We start from the raw sequence: 23,326 nt of genomic DNA on the forward strand, positions 1-23,326 counted from the left end.
TCACCACCCTTTGAGTGAAAAAATTGCCCCTCTGGACCCTTTTGTATCTCTCCCCTCTCACCTTAAATCTATGCCCCCTCGTTATAGACTCCCCTACCTTTGGGAAAAGATTTTGACTATCTACCTTATCTATGCCCCTCATTATTTTATAGACTTCTATAAGATCACCCCTTAACCTCCTACTCTCCAGGGAAAAAAGTCCCAGTCTGTCTAACCTCTCCCTATAAGTCAAATCATCAAGTCCCGGTAGCATCCTAGTAAATCTTTTCTGCACTCTTTCTAGTTTAATAATTTCCTTTCTATAATAGGGTGACCAGAACTGTACACAGTATTCCAAGTGTGGCCTCACCAATGCCCTGTACAACTTCAACAAGACATCCCAACTCCTGGATTTAATGTTCTGACCAATGAAACCAAGCATGCCGAATGCCTTCTTCACCACCCTATCCACCTGTGACTCCACTTTCAAGGAGCTATGAACCTGTACTCCTAGATCTCTTTGTTCTATAACTCTCCCCAACGCCCTACCATTAACGGAGTAGGTCCTGGCCCGATTCGATCTACCAAAATGCATCACCTCACATTTATCTAAATTAAACTCCATCTGCCATTCATCGGCCCACTGGCCCAATTTATCAAGATCCCGTTGCAATCCTAGATAACCTTCTTCACTGTCCACAATGCCACCAATCTTGGTGTCATCTGCAAACTTACTAACCATGCCTCCTAAATTCTCATCCAAATCATTAATATAAATAACAAATAACAGCGGACCCAGCACCAATCCCTGAGGCACACCGCTGGACACAGGCATCCAGTTTGAAAAACAACCCTCTACAACCACCCTCTGTCTTTTGTCGTCAAGCCAATTTTGTATCCAATTGGCTACCTCACCTTGGATCCCATGAGATTTAACCTTATGTAACAACCTACCATGCGGTACCTTGTCAAAGGCTTTGCTGAAGTCCATGTAGACCACGTCCACTGCACAGCCCTCATCTATCTTCTTGGTTACCCCTTCAAAAAACTCAATCAAATTCGTGAGACATGATTTTCCTCTCACAAAACCATGCTGACTGTTCCTAATTAGTCCCTGCCTCTCCAAATGCCTGTAGATCCTGTCCCTCAGAATACCCTCCAACAACTTACCCACTACAGATGTCAGGCTCACCGGTCTGTAGTTCCCAGGCTTTTCCCTGCCGCCCTTCTTAAACAAAGGCACAACATTTGCTACCCTCCAATCTTCAGGCACCTCACCTGTAGCGGTGGATGATTCAAATATCTCTGCTAGGGGACCCGCAATTTCCTCCCTAACCTCCCATAACGTCCTGGGATACATTTCATCAGGTCCCGGAGATTTATCTACCTTGATGCGCGTTAAGACTTCCAGCACCTCCCTCTCTGTAATATGTGCACTCCTCAAGACATCACTATTTATTTCCCCAAGTTCCCTAACATCCATGCCTTTCTCAACCGTAAATACCGATGTGAAATATTCATTTAGGATCTCACCCATCTCTTGTGGTTCCGCACATAGATGACCTTGTTGATCCTTAAGAGGCCCTACTCTCTCCCTAGTTACTCTTTTGCCCTTTATGTATTTGTAGAAGCTCTTTGGATTCTCCTTTGCCTTATCTGCCAAAGCAATCTCATGTCCCCTTTTTGCCCTCCTGATTTCTCTCTTAACTCTACTCCGGCAATCTCTATACTCTTCAAGGGATCCACTTGATCCCAGCTGCCTATGCATGTCATATGCCTCCTTCTTCTTTTTGACGAGGGCCTCAATCTCCCGAGTCATCCAAGGTTCCCTACTTCTACCAGCCTTGCCCTTCACTTTATAAGGAATGTGCTTACCCTGAACCCTGGTTAACACACTTTTGAAAGCCTCCCACTTACCAGACGTCCCTTTGCCTGCCAACAGACTCTCCCAATCAACTTCTGAAAGTTCCTGTCTAATACCATCAAAATTGGCCTTTCCCCAATTTAGAATTTTAACTTTTGGGCCAGACCTATCCTTCTCCATAGCTATCTTAAAACTAATGGAATTATGATCACTGGTCCCAAAGTGATCCCTCACTAACACTTCTGTCACCTGCCCTTCCTTATTTCCCAAGAGGAGGTCAAGTTTTGCCCCCTCTCTCGTCGGGCCATCCACATACTGAATGAGAAATTCCTCCTGAATACACTCAACAAATTTCTCTCCATCCAAGCCCCTAATGCTATGGCTGTCCCAGTCAATGTTGGGAAAGTTAAAGTCCCCTACTATTACCACCCTATTTTTCTTGCAGCTGTCTGTAATCTCCTTACATATTTGCTCCTCAATTTCCCGTTGACTATTTGGGGGTCTGTAGTACAATCCTATCAAAGTGATCTCTCCCTTCTTATTCTTCAGTTCTACCCATATCGACTCCGTGGGCGAACCCTCGGATATATCCCCTCTCACTACTGCCGTGATGTTCTCCCTAATCAAGAACGCAACTCCTCCTCCTCTCTTACCTCCTGCTCTATCTTTCCTATAGCATCTGTACCCTGGAACATTGAGCTGCCAGTCCTGCCCCTCCCTTAGCCATGTTTCAGTAATAGCTATAACATCCCAGTCCCATGTACCCATCCATGCCCTGAGTTCATCTGCCTTGCCCATCAGACTTCTTGCATTGAAATAAATGCAGTTTAATCTAGACTTCCTTTGGTCTTTGCCCTGCTTTCTCAGACCATCTGTCCGGTCATGTTCTATACACTCTCCCTTACTGCCTTTTGTTTCTGTCACCACTTTATTTCCCACTGACTTCCTGCATCGGTTCCCATCCCCCTGCCGTATTAGTTTAAACCCTCCCCAACAGCACTAGCAAACACTCCCCCTAGGACATTGGTTCCAGTCCTGCCCAGATGCAGACCGTCTAATTTGTACTGGTCCCACCTCCCCCAGAACCGGTTCCAATGTCCCAGGAATTTGAATCCCTCCCTCTTGCACCATCTCTCAAGCCACGTATTCATCCTAGCTATCCTGTCATTCCTACTCTGACTAGCCCGTGGCACTGGTAGCAATCCTGAGATTACTACCCTTGAGGTCCTACTCTTTAGTTTAACTCCTAACTCCCTAAATTCAGCTTGTAGGACCTCATCCTGTTTTTTACCTATATCGTTGGTGCCTATATGCACCACGACAACTGGCTGTTCACCCTCCCCCTCCAGAATGTCCTGCAGCCGCTCCGAGACATCCTTGACCCTTGCACCAGGGAGGCAACATACCATCCTGGAGTCTCGGTTGCGTCCGCAGAAACACCTGTCTATTCCCCTTACAATCGAGTCCCCTATCACTATAGCTCTGCCACTCTTTTTCCTGCCCTCTGTGCAGCAGAGCCAGCCACGGTGCCATGAACCTGGCCACTGCCACCTTCCCCTGGTGAGCCATCTCCCCCAACAGTATCCAAAACGGTATACCTGTTTTGGAGGGAGATGACCGCAGGGGACCCCTGCACTGCCTTCCTACTCTTCCTCTGTCTGTTGGTCACCCATTCACTATCTCCCTCAGTAACTTTTATCTGCGGTGTGACCAACTCACTGAACGTGCTATCCACGACTTTCTCAGCATCGCGGATGCTCCAAAGTGAGTCCATCCGCAGCTCCAGAGCCGTCAAGCGGTCAAACAATAGCTGCAGCTGGACACACTTCCCGCAGGTGAAGGAATCAGGGATACAGGAAGGATCCCTGAATTCCCACATCCCACAAGAGGAACATGACACGGCTGTGGGATCTCCTGCCATGACTTAACCCTTAAGTTAGCTTAACAACAACTACAATGTCAAGAGAAAAAAAAGGAAAGAAAAACTACTTCCCACTCCCTTTAAGGTGTTTACTCCTTTAAATTGTTCTTAATTTAGAGAATCTTAACTACACTAGGGACCTTGATTCACTAAAAAATAAACGCTACTTCCTACAAGACCTTCAGACCTTCCCTTTCTTTTTACTTTCGTTACTGTAGATAAGTAGAAATACTCACCTGAACCTACTCACCAATCAGGTGCCTCCCCTGTGTCGCATCCCGATCTGATTCCTGATGTCACTTCGAACTCGGTCGCAGCTGCGCTTGGCTCGGCTCGGCTCCTCTCAGCTGTTCTCAGCGCTCTGAAATCCCGCCTTTTATCGGACGCTCCCTCCGCTCGGCTCGGCTCCTCTCAGCTGTTCTCAGCGCTCTGAAATCCCGCCTTTTATCGGACGCTCCCTCCGCTCGGCTCGGCTCCTCTCAGCTGTTCTCAGCGCTCTGAAATCCCGCCTTTTATCGGACGCTCCCTCCGCTCGGCTCGGCTCCTCTCAGCTGTTCTCAGCGCTCTGAAATCCCGCCTTTTATCGGACGCTCCCTCCGCTCGGCTCGGCTCCTCTCAGCCATTGTACTACTCTGTTTGTCTCCTGAGGTGGATTTGCTTGCCAGCAGTTTTGGTGACGGCCATGTGACACAGTACAACTTACTAACATAAAAAAAGGGTAAAAAAAGGACTTCAGGCCAATCATGTCTGCCCATCCAGTCATTGCTGCAACCTTGTATGTTCATCCCCTAACTTTCCTGGGAGATGCAAAACTACCTGTGGCAAATTTAGGAAAACTTCTAGGAAATTCCTCTCTGACTTCATCATAATCACAACTAATAAGCAACTCCCCTACCCCCATAATTAGAAGTCAAGTTCCCTTTTAAAGGACTGTAGCTGCCCCATTCTCATGGTGTTGCAGTTTCGTCCAGAGGATAATGCTTTCTAAAAAAATAAATATTTCCTGCCACCTAACCTGACTCTTTACCTAAGGATTTCATTGACATGACTTTCCTAACCATTTGAAATAATTGACTATCCAATCCGTTTATCACTTAAAAAAATTTCAGTCGTATCCTTTCTGCCTATGTGCTTATCTAGAAGTAAATAACCATAAGCCTTGGAACCTAGCCTTATAACTACGATTAAGGGTCATTCTGGTCACTCTCCCCAGCACCCTCTCCAGAGCCTTTATATCCTTCACCATAGTGGGAACCAAAACTGGAGCACAGTATCCCAAGTAGGAATATACTGTAGGAATCCCTAATAACTGTTTCACTTTCCAAATGATTATGTAACATAACCCTTCCTACCAAAGTGAAACTCATGGACCTATAATTTTCAGGGTCCAATTTCTTCCCCTTCTTAGATAATAGAGTTAGAGAGAGTCTACAGTACAGAAACAGGCCATTCAGCCCAACTTGTCTATGCCGGCATTTATGCTCCACACGAGCACATGAATAATCCTACAATCCATGGCAAACAATCCAGAACTATTGAATACAGGAGACAACGGTCACATAAATGCCAACCATTTCCCTGGGGTAAATGGCTTTGGGACCTGCAACACTACTGAACTTAAGTGAATTAATCTTAACCATTTCAGATGAAACAATTTTAGCTATACACGTTGTAATACGGAGACAATGTTACTGCCTTGAGAAGCAAAAACTGATAGTGTGTCTTTTTAGTTCATCAGCATATCTTTAATCTACAAACCTAACCTGCCTTGACAAGTCCTTCAAAGGACGAATGTATTCCTTGATTGTTCTTACTTGTCCCATAACTGGAAAACACTTTGCTGTCACTAGTGCAATTGTCTTTTTTTCTAATGACATCTGAGCATTCCTAATATTGGCTTTAGTTATTCTCAGCTCAGCCCTACTTTCTTGATGATCAGACCTTTTATACATATGGTAGCTTAGTGGTTATGTTATTGGACTAGTAATCCAGAGGCCTGGACTAATAATCCAGAGTCATGAGTTCAAATCCCACCACGGCAGCTGGGGAATTTAAATTCAATTAATTAAATAAAATCTGGAATAAAAAAAACTAGTATTAGTAATAGTGGCCATGAAACTACCGGATTGGCGTAAAAACCCATCTGGTTCACTAATGTCCTTTAGGGAAGGAAACTTGCTGTCCTTCCCTGGTCTGGCCTATATGTGACTCCAGTCCCACAATAATGTGGTTGATTCTTAATCGTCCTCTGAAATGGCTAATAAGCCACTCAGTTGTCAAGAAGGTGGCTCATCACCACCTTCTCAAGGGCAATTAAGGAATGGGCAATAAATGCCGGCCTTGCCAGCGACGCCCACATCCCATGAACGATTAAAGAAAAACATGGAGATATTAAGTTTAAAAAGGTGCTCCATCATGAATTTCACTATTTATCTATTTAGGCTTCAATTTACCCTTAAAACCCCCCTTTCCATTATTGCATTTCAGGGCTGATTGAGTGACACCTGCTAATATAGTACCCAATCGAAGACTAATAGGCCACCGTATTTTCTGTTTGTACCCATGGTACAACTAGCTTATGCAGTGAGCCAACCTGAGCCAGGTTCAACCTCTGGTCTGTGCTGATTTACTAATCTCAGCCAGGGAGAAAACAGTAATACTGCAATTAATCTCAGTAATCCTGGGTTAGGGAGTTGAAAATTGGTCATGATCCTTGGTGTTGATCACTATCCAGTGACCTCCCCCCAACTTGCTGGAAATGTGGGTGTGTGGCCTTTGGGTAAAACTATCCCAACACGAGGCAGTAACTTTTAGGAGAGGAGGCAGACAAAAATTGGGGGGTGGAGGGGAAGGTGAAGCTTACCACAGATTAAGGTGATTGACAAATGATGACATCATGATTAACATGGCAGCGTCTCAAAGCAACAAAAAAAAATTCTGTCATCGTTGGCCTGGCTTTCATTGCAAAGGGGCAGAACTTTCAACTTCGGTGGGGGTATAAAATGGATGGTAGTGGATCAGGCAACCGTTAAAAACCCCACTCGATTTTCCTTTTCATTGATCACAGTGGAAAGGAAAATAGGGCGGCCAATTGCTATCAGCTGTTTTATACCCCACAGAAGTTGAAAGTTCCATCCATGCTTGCTGGAGATAGGTTTGTTTAAAGTGTGATTTTCATTTACGTATATGTGAAGAGAAGAAGCTGTTATAGAGTTTATATCCATGATCACATTTTGTTATGATATGAAATGATCCAGAAATAGTTCTGTGAAAATCATATCTTAACTTAGTGATGCAGCTTATGGTATAAAATTTGTTCCAAGTTAGCCCAATGCATTGCTTGCATTGTTACAGTTTATTATCAGTTTTCTTATCTGCACCTTCCTTGGCTGAGAGGACAGGTTGGAGACCTGCTTGCAGGCTTCGATCATTGTCAGCTTATGGACAACAGTTGAGAGGTCTCCAAGACTGGGCCATGGTGATTGTCCTTTGCTTAATAATTCACCATGTGGGGAATCGTAAATGTGAACACAAGTTGCCTCATTTTTGGATTGGACCCCAGTGAACTATGTCGTTATGCTGCCCTCACCCACATCGCACAAATTATTATACAGATGGGTACCAACCTCGATTCAGGGCTCTGGTATAGTGATGACTCACTCTCATTTTCCTTTTCCAATAGAGTCATAGCTGAGATTAGTAGGTCGAGCAATTAAATTGAACCTAAGTGACACCACCCAGGCTCTAGATTATATGGTCAGTTATGTGCAGTATAGTGAATTCAAGTGTGATTTTTGTATATCTCAATCGATTACTTATTTCAGTATTAAGCTAACATACATGCAGAGTGTTTGGAAAGTCACCATATGATCATCTTGTGCTAAGGACTGCATGCTGTTCTAATGTGCTGTGCTATGGAGAAGTGATTGCCCATGGTTCACCATGCAGTGAATTGCCGATCACATTCATGGAGAAGCCAAGCACTTTTCCTCATGGAGGAAGGAAGAGTCACTCTTGACTGCTTTGCATAACTTCTGTTAATTGGTAATGGAGTGTTAGGCAGAGTTCTGGAAAAAAGAAAACTTGCATTTATATAGTGCCTTATATCTCTCAAGACATCCTATAGTGATTCACAAACAATGAGTTCATTTGAAGCGCAGTTATTGTTATGTAGGTAAAAACAGCAGTCAGGCATCAAGGTCCCAAAAACAGCAATGAGATGAACAACCAGTTAATCTATTTTTGGTGTTTATAGAGAGAGGAATGCTGGCTTGGTGGCCAGGATGCCGGGAGAAGGATTGTACCTCTCCAAATCGTGCCATGGGATCGTTAACGTCCACCTACCTAGGCAGATGGAGTCTTGGTTTAATGGCTCCTCTGAAAGATGGCGCCTTTGACAATGCAGCATTGAAATGTCAGCCTAGGTTCGGGAGTGGTGCTTGAACCCTCAACCTTCTGACTCAGGCAAGAGTGCTTTCAATTGACCCAAAGGTCTCCTACCTGTTCTTTTGGCCGAGAGTGGTTTATAGCATGGGGAGACTACAGAAAAGGAATGAGGAGTGAGATACCTGAAAAGGAAGGAGAGTATTTGGGGATGGGTTGGGAAGTTTGGTAAGGAAGATTTTCTCTACATTTGAAGTGCTAATGATTACCCATTTTCATGGGGCAATGAATTTTGCCCAAGTAAAACATGTCTGAAAACTCATGCGTTTGCTTCTGGTTCCTTGCAGGCCGAGGAGAAGAGAATTTCATAGCAGCTGATGGCTCTACAGGGTTCTCTGTACCAGTAAAGGAAGAAATCCAGATTGCCTCCTCAGATAGTGAGGTCGAAATTGTAGGAGTCCAAGAGGATACAAGGTACAAGCAATTCATCCTGAATATCAATGATGAGAAAATCACTGGCTCCAAATGCCCTGCAGGCATGGTCTAGAAATAATAATTTCCTATCAAATGACTAACATATTCATAAAATAATCATATATCATGATTCACTGTAAAAGATTAAAGCAGAAGGAGCTAGGGCAGAATTGCAAAAATGGTAGACCTGTGTCCAGATCTGAGCCTGTAGAACTTAATTGAGAGAGGGGAACCTTCAAAAGCCAGAATAGGGTCTGTACCTAAAGAACATAATCAGAATTAAATGGATCTATTTAATATTTAGTGCCCATTGAATTGCTAATAATACAAATTCTACCAACAATTGCTTAGCATATCATTTTAAAAAAGGTTTTGTAAAAATTCATTTCAAGTACAATATCTTTCCCGAGGAAACTCCATCTGCCTTTTCTTGTCCACCTGTAGCTTGGTCCTGTTTCTCAAGTTGCACATGGGACATTGATGGATGCAGAGTGTTCACTTTTGTGTCCATTACACCGGCTGACTGTTGTCTTGTGCGTCCAGATGGAGAGCTGCATTCGCAAGGGAAGCTGACCACTAGGAAGGCCTAGGTTCATTTTACTTGGCCTGTGCTGAGTTAGCTAATGTCAGCCATGTGATGTAGGCTCTGCAATTGGTTTCAATGCCTCTTGGTTAGGGAGAGGAAAAATTGGCCAGATTTCTCATTTATAATCACTGTCTTGACCCCTGCTAGAAAGTGCACATTTATGGGCATCATATAAGGACAAGAATGGATTCCACTGTGACGCCCTCATGGGATAATAGCCTGCTGATACACTGTCCAGATTTGCATATGAAGAATGACCACGGGAGAGATACTAAAAGGCCACTTGTGTTTATGGAACCATTATCCATGCATGTGTTGCTGCCTTAGGAGAGGAAGGAAATTAGCAGTGGGGCATTTACAAGCTCTGCTATGCTTTAATGTTGAAGTGCTAATTGGAGGCACAGGGAGACTCGGCAGAATCTCTCGTACCTCCTAGTGGCCATTGTTGGAGCAACATTGATGACCTGGTTGACTGATGATGAATGAATTAAAAAGATAAAGGGACTTCAAAAATTAGTTGTCATCATTTTGTTTTTAATTGCTTGTAAACAGGTGCACTCAGACTAGACCGGGTGTCATTCAGAGCTGTTCAGCATGGAAGCAGAGTTCTCATTCATACTGCCTCAGCAGCAGGGAGCAGCAACAGCAAATGCATTCGTGGGCTGCCGTTTCCCAGCCAACCTGGAGTGGGCCACCGGAAGTTGTTGACCTTACCCTTGATGAAGATGCTAGACGCAGATACTTGCTGTGAGGAATCATGTTTTGCTGTCTTTGTTCTGTGGTGCAGAAAGAGGAGAAAAGAAAAAAACTTGCTTGGCATCTCCTTTCTATTGTTCACAAAGATTTGAAAAGTTATTATTTTGCATTTTTCATTGAGTGGAGTTTCTGTAGTTTCCACCATTTAGTACTGTCCAAAAAGGTATGTTTCACAGTTGTTCTAAAATGTCAATACATCAGCATTGTGGGGTCCAAATTGGGAGAGAGTGTGTTTATAAATGGCTCTTTTTTAAATATAATTTGTACTTTACATTGTGCCAGGTGTTTTAGTAGGTTACAGGATTCACATTATACATGCCTGAATTGGAGTTAAGACATTTTTTGATCAGAGCTAAACTTGGCACTTAGATGCTGTTACCAGGCTGGAGCTGGGTGTCCTTAATAATGCACAGAAACATGGAGAAATTTGAAGTCAATCATCAGCATAATGGCACTGCCTATTTAATCTGGCAGTGAATCCAAGTTTATTAGTGGCTTCAGCCCACATTGCATTGTGCTAAATGTGATCTGATCGTTAGTTTGGCTAATTCAATCATATTGAGATTGACCAGTTGCTGAGTATAAGTAGTTGGATCTGTCTGACAGGTGCTTCTTTCATTCACATTAACTTTCAACAGCTCTCCACTTAGTAACCTGAATGTTTCCAGTCAGTTTCTCTGCTGCTATCTGGGAACCCTGCAGTTTGCACTTGCAATATATTAAAATGAAACATAAGATTATAACTGAAGGAATGGTTTCCATTTTTATCCCAATAGACTTGATATTAGTTACTATTTTAGTATAACAAATGGCTGAACTCTAGCCAGTTAAACGTTAAGTCCCTTTTCCCCTCAATAGTTTTTGCAATAATTCCCTAATGTCCAGTGGAGATTAGCATCTCTTATAACTATTAGCCTCAAGTTGTTGATGTGACAGGCAGTAATTTAAAATAAAATCTTAGCTACAGGGGAATTGTGCATTTGCATCCAGTTCGAGTGGAAGATGATTATGAATTTTGTTAGAATTGGAGAAGTGTTGTCCTCTTGTTTGTCCTCCTGTTCCTGCCCCCCCTCCTCTCCTTCAACCAACCAACCCCAGACAGGGTAATATCACTTGCAAGACATTTAAATAGTGACTTAAAAAAAATCAAATTCTAATAGAGCAATGAGTTTCTTGGGCAAACCACCAAACTGTACAGGAATATGTTAATGACACAACTTGGTTGGAGAGGTTGTATGTATAAAGTTACAGATAGGGCCAAAGGGGAACTCTGACTTTGAGAGCTGTTAAAAGCTGATGTTGATGGCTTATTCTGGCATCTGCATTGGAGCTACTGCTGCTGTGAAGGGTGATGAGCAACAGCTGAAAATGCATTTTTTTCTCTCTGAAAACTAGTAATTTGCATGCTTCCCCCCACCACCTTTTCAGGGGTACTTCTTGGAATAGCTAGGAAAGCACTGTTCTGAAAACTCTGCGTTCCCGTCATGTTTGCCACCCAAGGGAATTTTACGCAGCAGCAGTATATTTAATGCACCACAAACTTTTGCAACTTGCTTTTTCCACCAAGTATCTTTGGTAGTTTATAGTTCCAAGCATGATTGTCACTTGGTTGGCATTCATGACATGCCGTCCGCCGACTGTGGTGGCTTAAAATCAAATGTGTTAAATCTCGCAGGAAACTTAGTGCATGGCATTGTAATAGTTGTGCAGCAAGGTATGTTTTACTGGGCACTTGCTTTCCTTTTCATGCTCAGATTAGTTTTATTTGGTGAAATGCACCAAAAGTGAAAGGGGAACTCACTGGGTAATTGCATCAAATGTTGTGGTACTGGTTCACACAGACCAGGAGATTCTCAGGTTTATACTGTTAGCTGATCTCAGCTTGGACAGTGTGGGTGCTACAATTTTTTTCAGTGCCCCTGCTCGTGACCTGTGCTGGAAAGTTACACGTGTGTACTTCAGGTGAGGACAGGATCGGGATCCTCATGGTTGAGGAGCTTGCCGACCCTGTGTGAATCATAGAATCTTACAGCACGTGAGGTAATTCGGCCCATCATGCCTGTACTGGCACTTTGAAAGCTATCCAATTAGTCCCACTCCCTTGCTCTTTCCCACGGCCCTGCAAATTGCTTGCATATAAAGAATGGCCAATTAAGAGAAGTGCTGGAAGGATGCCAGTATTTAGGAGCCATACTCTTTCTCCCCTCCACACCCCACACCTTCAGGACAAAATGGGAAGAAGAAATTTTGCTTTTTCCATTGTGATCTTTTTTCTTTGTAAATCTGGTTTGATAACCTTTTTTTTGGAATCAAGACTCCAAAGAAAGCTAGGCTATCCAGTTATAGCAATGTGGTAAATGGCAATTTTAATTTATTTATAAAGTTGCTGAAAATGGGCCCTCCTGATGGAAGCAGTGCTACGGCAAAGTATTTCAGCAGCCTTCAATCACAGACCTGAGTCATGATCCTTTCTGAGACTGTTTCTCAACTCACCAATGAAGTTTTTGGATGAGCTGGCGTTCCATTTTAGTGAAGATTACCGAGCAAGTACGAACAGGGACTTACTGGAGCCTTTAAACAGAAACGTACCTTTTTGGTCACAAGTGTAAATGATCATCCTTAAAAGTCACTCAAAACTGGTGTGTGTGGTAACAGTGTCTGAATTTTGTTTTAATTTGTGTTTGTAAAGGTCTTTGTTTTTTTTCAAAATTTTTAGTAATCAAAATTTTGTGCATTTTTGATTTAGGAAGGAGTCTGAGCAACAATAGATTTTTTTTTTCTGAGTTCCACTATCCTTCAGTTAGTATCTAATGTTAACCATCATAGGTTGTTTTAATCAGGGGTGAATTAGAAAATGTTCAAATTTCAATGCAGGATCTCTAATGGTATCAAAATGATTAGATCCCAAGACAAAGTCATGCTCTGCTCTTGACTGTTGCACTATGTGATTTCTGTTGCCGGAGGTTCCTACTGAGCTGTGTAGAGGCTGTAGTAGACTCTTGTCTGCAGGTTCCCAGACTATGAGTGATACTCAGCTTCCTGTGATGCATGTGGTCAAATAAAACCAATTTAAACAACCCTCCCCTTTCAAAAAAAAGGCAAAGACTCCAGTTGTCACTTCGAAAATGTAATTTTTTGGTTGTGGATTTAAGTACTTAAGGGTCTATATACATATAGGACAAAAGGAGACATTTTATATACAAGATAACACATATCCATCAAGATACAAAGTAGCATGCTTAAAACGCAATACTGCCTGTGTTCTTAACAGCTTAGCTGGTGTTCATGGGAACGGTTTTAATCTTTGGCAAGTTTTTCTTTGGCAGTCAGGTTTATGTAACTGTCACATGACCAGAACTGAAATAGTATTTGTTCTTCCCACATTGAACTGAGAACTTACCATCTGATTTGAACCGAACTCATTGTGTCACCTTGTTTGAACTACAGTGATAGCCTTCCTGCATGTCACAGGGCAATAATGGACTCCTCCACCTTATAGGATTAGAAACCAGTAGGTGCTATCATTACTAGTACCCAATGATGATGCTATTTCTACAGAGAAATGCTGTCACCCCCTTTTTTAAACATTGAATTTTAGTATGGATACTTTGAGGTGCAGTAGTACCTGGTGTGATTTGGCATTGCACTTCACTGCATGATGTATCTGCCAAGTCACCGGTGGCCCCGTGAGTTGTGATCTTGTGACTGTGATAGGTATTTTCATTCAACAAAACAAAAAGTTTTATAGTGACCAGCAGGGGCTCTTTGACCCCACCCACCCCAAATTCTGAATACAGTTGCTTCTGACTGTGGAGAGCTCGTCACTTGAGCATGCAGGCTTCAATTCCAATGAATTTCATTAGCTTTTCGACTGATGTGCAATGTTCTTGCAATAGCATTCCACCTCAGGGAAGTGAGAAATAGCCATAGTTTGTGTCTTTGGGAGGGGCAGATAAAACTAGGGTCTGGAATAAATAAGTTTCTCATTAGGCAGCCTAGCCTTTACCAACTACTGAAGTTTAGGTTAACATTAGTGTGCTTTCACACTGGATAGTAACTTTCAATTAAGTAGAGGGGGAGACCGCGGCTCTTAAGGAATAGGGGAAAGAATGTGCTCTGATGGAGCAGAGGCTGTTGAAAGAATTGTTTTTACATGAAGGCTTGTTTGAAATGCTCTTGAAACTTTACCTATGTAGGCCAACAAAAGAGAATGCTGGCTTCACTGTCTGGAGAGATAAGCAAATCAGATTAGGGCAATAAATAACCACGGATCCTTCCCTGTTTGTCAGTTTGCATTCTGCCTTGACCCAAGTCCTGGCTGGGCCACAGTGGCAAAGTACAAATCTGTGTCTGGTTGAAGTTGAATGAGGCCAGGTTACTAAGCAGAATGAAGTGTTATTTAAACAAGTATTACATCTGGAACACTTCTGATTTTAATCAGACTAAACTGTAGTATTTTCTGCATCCCTGCATTATCCTGTCTACCTGTCCTGTACAGTGCCCTCCACCCCCCCGCCCCCCACACACTCATATTGCATTTTTTTCTTCATGCATCATGGAGCTGCCCCTACCTAAAGCTGGAGATCTGTATCCAAATTCTGATTTTTAAAAAAATCTTGTTCCTATAAAATATTTGCTATTTTTTTTACAAAATATAGACCAATATCACTAACATTTTTTGTAGTTCTCAGTACATATTCTTGTGTGAAATTACTGTCACTATATCAGATCAGTGGATATTGGAAATTCCCATCTAATGATCTTCATTCTCCCTTGCTCTATATGTGCACCAGCATTTGAGGATAGTAATTTTGTTTAATTAATATCCTACAAGTGACGAGCTCACAGCACCAGTATCCAACAGGTGAAGATTCCCAATGACTGTTTGCTTCGATGTGATAGCACTTAATGTTTTGTAGCAGTTTTAGAAACCTGAAAAGTAGTGGTGGGCATTGAGCATAAAGTGTGTGCGTGATGCTTTCCTCATTAGCGAAACCTGTGAGGAAACTGCAATACAGTGCTGCTGTCCAATTCCAAGTAACTTTTAAGATATCTAGTCCCCTATTGCAATGCGTTTGCTAATAAAAAAGGGGATGGTTTATGTACTTGATATTCCTTGCCAAATGCTCTGTTCCTGAATCTGTTTAAACCAGCTATGAGCAGTGACAGCAGCGGCATTAGGGAAGGACAGTTGAGGATAGCCTCACTTGGCAACCTTGACTTGTGATGCAGTGTGCAGTATGAATCACTTTACTCATTTCAATGTGTTGGCTCCTTGGGAATTCGTCACTGATTTGGGAAGCTGCAGAGAGAATAAGAAAACAAGGCGGTGGATTAAATGGAGGCAGAGACTGGTGGAGCAGTTACAGTGGCCTCTGCCCACACAGTATTGGGGTCTCAGTCTAGTAGAGTGATTAAAGTATTCATCCTTTAGATTGATCATCCTCACCTTTACCATTAAGGTACAAAGGGGCAGCTTCCTCAACCACTCAATAGGTAAGTGCACCATATAATGTGACACTGAACCACACACATCAGGCATTGTCCAGGATTGATCCTGGTCTCTCAAGTAAATTGACCTAAGCTCGGTTGGAGGTGGGAGCTTTACAATTAATCTTAGTGTGCCAAAGCTAGGGAGGAGAAAAAAGCTAGTGTTCTCACCTCTGGATCACCATCCAACGATGCCTGCGGAAAAGTGCACACGTGTAGATGCCGGGTGAAAACAGGATTAGGCTCGGCTGTGATGTCCCCATGATAAAATAGTCTGACTAGAATCACTGTCTAAGCTTGCATTTGATGAATAGCCATTTATATGATGGATTGGAGGGCTACCAGTGTCCATGGGACCCTATCCCAGCATGAATCAGAATCCTGGAGGGAAAGCTTGGGAAGGATGTATAAGGAGCTACTGAGTAGGTCACAGTTGTGCTTGAAGGAGGATTCTCTTGGGCTAATAACCATTGTAAGAAACCCAGATGGTGGACAGCTTCCCTCGGTACATGAAATTTAGCATTATTCGGACTGGAGCTTCTGCTCTGGATGCTGTGAAAATCATAAAGAGCCATAAATTACAAGGTTAAGTGCGGATACAATCTAATGACAGCAACTGTAACAAGAAAGAAGGTATTTGGTTATCTGCCATTTAGGGGGTATTTAGTGCAGAATTTCACTCTGTACCAAAACAGGGCCCTACTGTGTAACAGACCGAACCGTACATATTCACCACCACAAACATTACTGCTCAAATTTAAATCTGGATACCTAGGCAGGGCGAGGGTTATTTTGTGTTTTCAGAACCACCTTCTGTTTGACATTTTATTTTGTTTTTTTTTGTCAAATTCTTTTGCTTGGGAATGGAATAAAGTTTGCTGTTATTTTCTACTGAAAACAGGCACACACGATGGTAACAGTAAGAACAAAAAGAATTGAGGTATTATTGCTTGTAAGTAAGTTTTTATTAAAGCATAAAAATTGTATAGAATTATTACAAGAGTTTTATGCGCAGTATAAGGGAGCAATTCTAAATAATCCTCAGCATGTAAATTTAAGATCTGGTGAGATTGCACTAATTATGGATTTTTTTTTGCCCCCTCTCAGTATTGATTGTTTTTCTTGAAAAATGTAAATACTGTTTGTGCTGCCTTGTCTGGAGCTGTGGTGGCAGTGTATAGATTTTTAACTGTTATGCAGTGATTATATGAAATAGAAAAATTGAGAAAGGAGAATAAAAATTTAACTTTTAAACATCATTGTTGAAGGTTGACTTTTTTTGTAAAGATCTGTTGATCCTCTTAGTTGCTCTGAATAGTTGTCAAAATCAGTCACACATAATCTTTATTCTTCTTTTGAATTATGTGCTTTTCGTGACTTGAGTTATCAAATTCATATTGGAGCTCCCCAAAATAGCATTGCAGTATTTCCTATGTGGTTTCTGATATCATAAAACTGTCATAGAATCAACACATGCAAAAGTATAGAAATTCTTAAAGATAAATTAGTGATTCACAGTTATCCACAGGGAGCTATAAACAGTAAGGTTTAGCTGCCATGTCTGAGTGAGTGGCCTCATCAGGGCCCCACACCCTTCAATGTTGACACTGAGGGCTGCATCTCCACAGGACTGTGGAAAATCCACATGCATTGAATGTAGTGGCCATCTTTGCTTTTGCTTCTTAAATCTGATAATCTGTAAAGAAAACTCTTAAGTGTTAAAATTTTTAAATTGCGCACGTCCACACTGATGGCAGGACTGCATCCGATAGAATAGCAGAGTGGCGCATTGGAAGCGTGCTGGGCCCATAACCCAGATGTCGATGGATCGAAACCACCTTCTGCTATTAACATTCTTTCTATAATTTTGTCTTTTAAAAAGCATTTGGACAGTTACATGGGTAAGATGGGTATAGAGGGATATGGGCCAAGTGCAGGCAACTGGGACTAGCTTAGTGGTATAAACTGGGCGACATGGAGATGTTGGGCCGAAGGGCCTGTTTCCATGTTGTAAACTTCTATGATTCTATAATACCACTCATCGAGATAAGAGGATGCAAGCAAGGCAGAGCTGAGCTGAAAGAGACAAGGGAAGGGGAAATTAGAGTTGAAAATGAGGATTTGCAAATAAACACAGATGCATCCAGCCAACCCAGCATTCTAAAGAACAGTTGAACCAAAGATGACTTGGTACTGCAGTGGTTTTGACACTGGCCTTCCACCAGTGGGAGTTGGCATCAAATCCACCCTAGACTGATATGAAAAGACTTTGTCTGCTGACTGTAAGGGTCCTATGTAAAATGGTTTCGAGGCAGTCTCAACCCATTTCCTACTGACCACGGGCCTGCAGAATAATGGTCTTGAATTAGCAGTATCATTCACAGGATGGCAGGTGTGGGATATGGAAAAAATGTCACACTGGCAGTACACGATTGCTATTTGAGGTTGTGGTGGAGGCATGTTGTTGGGGTGGATGAGAGGGAACTTTATCCTAACTATGCTATAGCTCACACGGGAGTGCTTGATGCTGACTTTTTTAAATGGTAAGTTTTTCCATTCCTATATCAAGAACCATGATGTGGAGATGCCGGTGATGGACTGGGGTTGACAATTGTAAACAATTTTACAACACCAAGTTATAGTCCAACAATTTTATTTTTAATCCCACAAGCTTTCGGAGGCAAAATAAAATTGTTGGACTATAACTTGGTGTTGTAAAATTGTTTACAATATATCAAGAACACTTGCCTTTGCTATTGCTAGATGGGGTTTCATTGCCTCGGCTTTAATAAAGCAATCATCCTAAGAACTGGAAATGACTTTATACTCTGAATCCCATTTCTTGACAAGAACCTGTGTAGTTCCTTCTTGAAACCCATTAAGGTTCCTTCTTCCACCACCCATGCCAGTAATTGATTCCACCCTTTTACCAAAAAAAGTTCTTCCTGTATTTCCTATTTTCTTCTGTTGTCCTCTTAGTTTGTAAATATTACCCCGCCTTAAATTCTGTACATGGCAGAAAAGTTTACTTGGATCCCATTTGTACAAACCTTTCATAATTTTGAACACTTTTATCATACCTTTTCTGTTTTTTCAAGAGAGAAAAGACCCAAGGTAGTCAATCTTTCCTTAAATTCTGGGATCAGCCATGTACCCCCTCCAATAGTTGATTATTGTTTTTGAAATAGGGAGACCAAAACTGCACACAGTACTGCTGATGTGGTCACACCAGAGCCAAATACAGTTTTAAAATGACTTCTCTGGATTTATACATTATACCCCTTGCTATGCATCCCAACACTGTTTGCTTTTTTAACAGCCTGGGAACGTTACGCTGATGGTTTGAGTGATCTGTTCAGTAAAACCCGAAGATCTCTCCTGCTCTTATACCTCAAGTACATTCCCATTTAGCACATAATCCACATCAACCTTCCCTCTGCCAAATCTCATAATCTTACATTTTCCCTATACTAAACTGCACCTATCATTTCACCATCTACTGATCGAGCTTGTCAAAATTCTTGTTAAATTTGTGCCCATTGATATTCGCCATTTGTCACTGTTGCCAGTTTGGTATCGTCTGCAAATTTGCAAACTTTGGGCACAATTCCTTTCTTTAAGTCATTTATAAAAATTAAACCTTGTGGCACTTCACTGGTAACTAGCTGCCAACATGATACCTGCCCATGCACTTGTCTACCAACCAACCATTTGCCAATCCATTTTAGTACATTCCCATCTATCTCATGGGCTTGGAGCTTATGTAGAAGCTTATTATATGGGCCAGTGTCAAATGCTTTCCTAAAATCCAGATAGATAACTCACTCTCCTCCATCGACTAGGTCTGTTATCTTCTTAAAGAAATCCAATAAATTAGTAAAGCTTGACCATCCACTCCTAAAACCATGTTCAGTGTTTTGGATTAGCTTGTGTGCCTCAAGATGCTCCCTTATTATCCCTCATAATTCTTTTAAACACTTTACCAACAGTGGAAATAAGGCCTACAGGTCTATAATTTGATAGTTCCTCTCCCCTTTTATTGACAATGGGAGTTAAATTTACTATTTTTCAATCTGCTGGGGTTTGCCCAGAGCCCAGTGAACTCTGAAAAATATCCACAAGAGGAACACAATCATTTGAGCTAATTCCTTCAGAACTCTGGGATGAAAGTTGTGAGCTCCTGGCTCTGACAACTGTCGTCTCAGGGTTCTGAAGGAATTAGCTCAAACGATTGCGTGTCTTCCTGGAGAGTTTTCTTTTTAGGACGATGTCAGTTGGCGCCTGCAATTCCCCATGTAGCAGAGGCTAAGCCTCCCACCCACAGGGAGGAAGGAAAAGGGAAAAAAAAGGGCTCTTTTTCTGAGTAGTACTTGTTTTCCAGCAGCTGGTTATGGAGTGCAAGCTTAGAGCAGCTTACTTGGCCAATGGCTCAGTGTTAAATATACTGGGGCAGAAACTGCCCGGAGCGGTGAACCAACAGTGCTCATTGCTCCATAGATTTATACTAACCCACTAACATACCGCGGTCTTTTCTCTGGGCGCTTCTTTGAATTGGAAGCGGAGAAGAGCCCAGCGTCAGTTCAGGTGAAACTAGGACCCCTGGAGAAGAGGAGCGATCTCTCCCTTCCGCCAATCAGATCGCAGCATTTTTGACAAGCTGCGTAACTCTGCCAGCTTCAAACATGAAAACCAGGAAGTGAAAGGTACAACATTTTAAATCAGTGTAAAAACAATTATTGACAGCAAAAAATGAGAAAGTAAGAAATAATTAAATAAAAGAGGCAAATGGGAAAAGTAAAAAAAAAAGTAATGACCAAAAACGATTAAAATAAGGAGTAATGAGGCTCCACATTTTTAAAAGTTAGTTTTTAGTTTTTTGGCAGTCATTAAGACTTACCGTGCTGTTGAAACTTAGTTTAGACCTGGTATTTTTAAGCGTACCTGTTTTGTGGCGTAATTAGTTACTTTCCAGCTGGGCAGATTAGCAAGTTTGCACTTTTTCAATGATTTCTCTCATTGCAATGGACGATATACATTTAATTCGAAACTGTCATATCGCTGGCGAACCACTAGGAGCAAGTTTTGGATTTCTGCATTTCACTGCGCATTCGCGAGTGCCGGAACTTGTTCCTCCGTTTCACCATTAAGAATGGTGAGCACTATTGAGCTCACCATTATTTTGCAAGCAATTTCTGCCCCTTTATGTAGTATGGAGCAGTGTAACTCCCAGGTTTGATCCCTTGTCTGTGTTGATTGGCTCAAGCGCTCCTGGCCTAGGAAGTTAAAAACACATCCAGGTTTCCAACTCCTGATTGCTATCCAGTGACCTCTGCAGGAACATGCACATTTGTGGGTAAGTATGAGGCCCACATTTGATGATCGCAGTTGGTGGAATGCTGCAATTAGCCTTAGTCCCCCTGGATTACAGAAGAAAAAATCAGCCAAGGCTCCTGCTCATTATGGTTATCTAGCAACCCCTGCTCGAAGTGTACATTTTTAAAAGTAAGGACCAGGTCAAATGGCCAGCTGGCACTCCTTCCCAAGGGTCACACCTGAATAATGCTCATTTGGTGACTGGCACCACTGCCTTGAGAAAAGGAGTGGGGAAAATTGTCCAAGCAAGAAAAAAGAATAGGCTGCCCACATGCAGAACCTAGTCTCTTGGGTGAGGTTTACTGATCCCCTCGGAACTTTACGTAAGAATAAACCACCTGCAAGAGAGGAGTGGAGAAAAAGAAAGGTGGAAACAATTGTATTACACTGCACTTTGAAGTACGTTCAAATTAGTTATGTTGCCTTCGTCACCGTGTACGGGTACTTCTGCAAGTAGAGTGCGGACGTAACATCACTTTATATTGACGCATTACTTCCACTTCAAGTGGTACATAAAGGCTGTGGCAGCCGAGCACCAAATCGGGCCCCAGCATCAGCACATTCAGACGAGGGCCAGACAAGGTCATAGAATGTGTAATTGTATAACGTAGGAAGGAACATAGGAACATAACATTTTCTGCATGGCTACACACAGCTCCTCGGAGTTCACACAGGGAGCAAGCCAGCCCAGCTGCTCTACAAGCTCTTCTTGCTTTTCATTGTCTGAAACATCTACACATATATCTCTGTTTCCTTAAGTAGGCTGCCGCCTTCTACACAGACTGATTTTAAAGGCTCACGGGCGAGAACCCGGGCGGAAATTTTTTTTAAGTTTCTCTGAAAGATCTTTTTTAAAAAAAAATTGAATTTGCAGAAAAATAAATTTTAAAGTGTTGCTTGAACATAGATCTGAGATGATAAATATTTTTATTTTAAAAGAATACATTTCAGATGCCATGCATCTTGTTTGGGATCAGTCAGATTTTCTGAGTGGATCATTTGGAAATTTGTAAAACGTAAACTGGACACTAAAACTCTGATTTGTAAACTAAATGCCTGCCTTTCCACTACTGTGATTTATGATGTAGAGGTACTAGTTTTGATATTTTTGATGAATCTTTGTCAGCACTGAAGAAATCCTCAGAACTCAAAGCCATTATCGTCCCTTGTTTGGTTTTCGACTTTGCATTACAAAGGATCAGCTACAGAGAAAAGGAAGCAAGTTCTGGTGACTGAGAGATCAAACGCACCAATGCTGTAAACAAGATGCTGAGTTGATTTGTTTTTTCAGCTCATCAAAAGCTGGCGATTAACTCTGAAACAGCTGTTTAGTAGATGCATTAAAAAAATGCAAGTACTGGAAATCTGAAATAAAAACTGAAAATGTTGGAAATATACAGCATGTCCATCAGCATCGGAAAAGATAGGTTAATGTTTTGGGTGTAGATCAGGGTTGTCAGAAAATACAATTGACTTGAGGCTTGCTCTGTGGTATCTCTGAAATTTCACTGGGTTTTCTCTCTTAGCAGCCTCCAGGGTCAAACTTGGGAGACATTCCTGAATCTAGCTTTGGAAAATTATAACTAACACATCTTCAATTTCCTCACCAATTTATTTTAATACTCTGGAGTGGAAATCGATCAGGTCCTGTAGATTTGTCTATCTTAACGCCCATAATTATCTCCATTATCATTTTAAAAAACTTCTATTAAACTCTCTAAGTTCCTCCCCTTGACTTTTTAGGTTCCCTTGTACTGTTGGAATTTTGTTCTCTTCATTGTGAAAACGGATACAAAGTACTCATTTAACAAGGCTTTAATGGGCCCACATTCCCCTTTACCACCTCCTTTCGTTTAATATATTTATAAAAACTTTTGCTGTTAGCTTTGATATCTCTTGCAAGATTTTTTCATATTCTCTTTGCACCTCTTATTTTCTTTGTTTCTCTTTGTTTTTTAAAGCTCTCCACTGGATTTCCACTTTTCCTTGCATTTGTGTAAACCTTTTCTTTTAGCTTGATCCTGTGTCTTAGCTCATGGTTACGTAACTTACAGAAGTGGAGCTTTGTCTTTTAGGCCTATGTACTGCTTTTACCAAATTCTTCCCACTGTTTGACTATAGGTTTACCCATTGACATTTCAGCCCAGTTTACTATAGTGAATTTGTTTCTCATACTGTTGAAGTTTGACTTATTTAAAATTAAAACCTTGGTTTTAGACACTCCCTCTCAAACCTAATATCAGACTCAATCATATTATAGTCATTATTTGCAAGATGTTCCCTTATCGTCAGATTATTAATTAATTCTGGTTCATTACTCATCATTAAATCCAGTATGACCTGTTCCGTTATCAGTTCTAAAACACATTGTTCTAGAAAACTGTCCTGAATACATTCTAGAAATTTATTGTCTTTACTCCTTGAGCTGTTCTGCTTCTCCCAGTTTTTGAAAATTAAAATCTCCCGGTATAAACACATGGTTTTTGCCACATGCTTCCCT

The 23,326-nt window shown here is 41.7% G+C and overlaps 1 protein-coding gene across 2 annotated transcripts in view; it reads left to right on the top strand.

Annotated features, from left to right (window-relative positions):
• The window catches only part of ark2n (arkadia (rnf111) N-terminal like PKA signaling regulator 2n), a 129,820-nt gene extending 113,108 nt beyond the window's left edge, over positions 1-16,712 (top strand). For both annotated transcript variants that reach the window (XM_067983036.1, XM_067983026.1), the window contains 2 exons: positions 8,495-8,621; positions 9,760-16,712. In XM_067983036.1, coding sequence (XP_067839137.1) covers positions 8,495-8,621; positions 9,760-9,958 — 326 coding nt within the window. In that variant the 3' untranslated portion in view covers positions 9,959-16,712. The remainder of the gene's footprint in view (positions 1-8,494; positions 8,622-9,759) is intronic.
• Positions 16,713-23,326: the final 6,614 nt, after the last annotated feature.

The sequence above is a fragment of the Heptranchias perlo genome, chromosome 1, assembly GCF_035084215.1.
Source record: "Heptranchias perlo isolate sHepPer1 chromosome 1, sHepPer1.hap1, whole genome shotgun sequence".
Lineage (NCBI taxonomy): Eukaryota > Metazoa > Chordata > Chondrichthyes > Hexanchiformes > Hexanchidae > Heptranchias > Heptranchias perlo.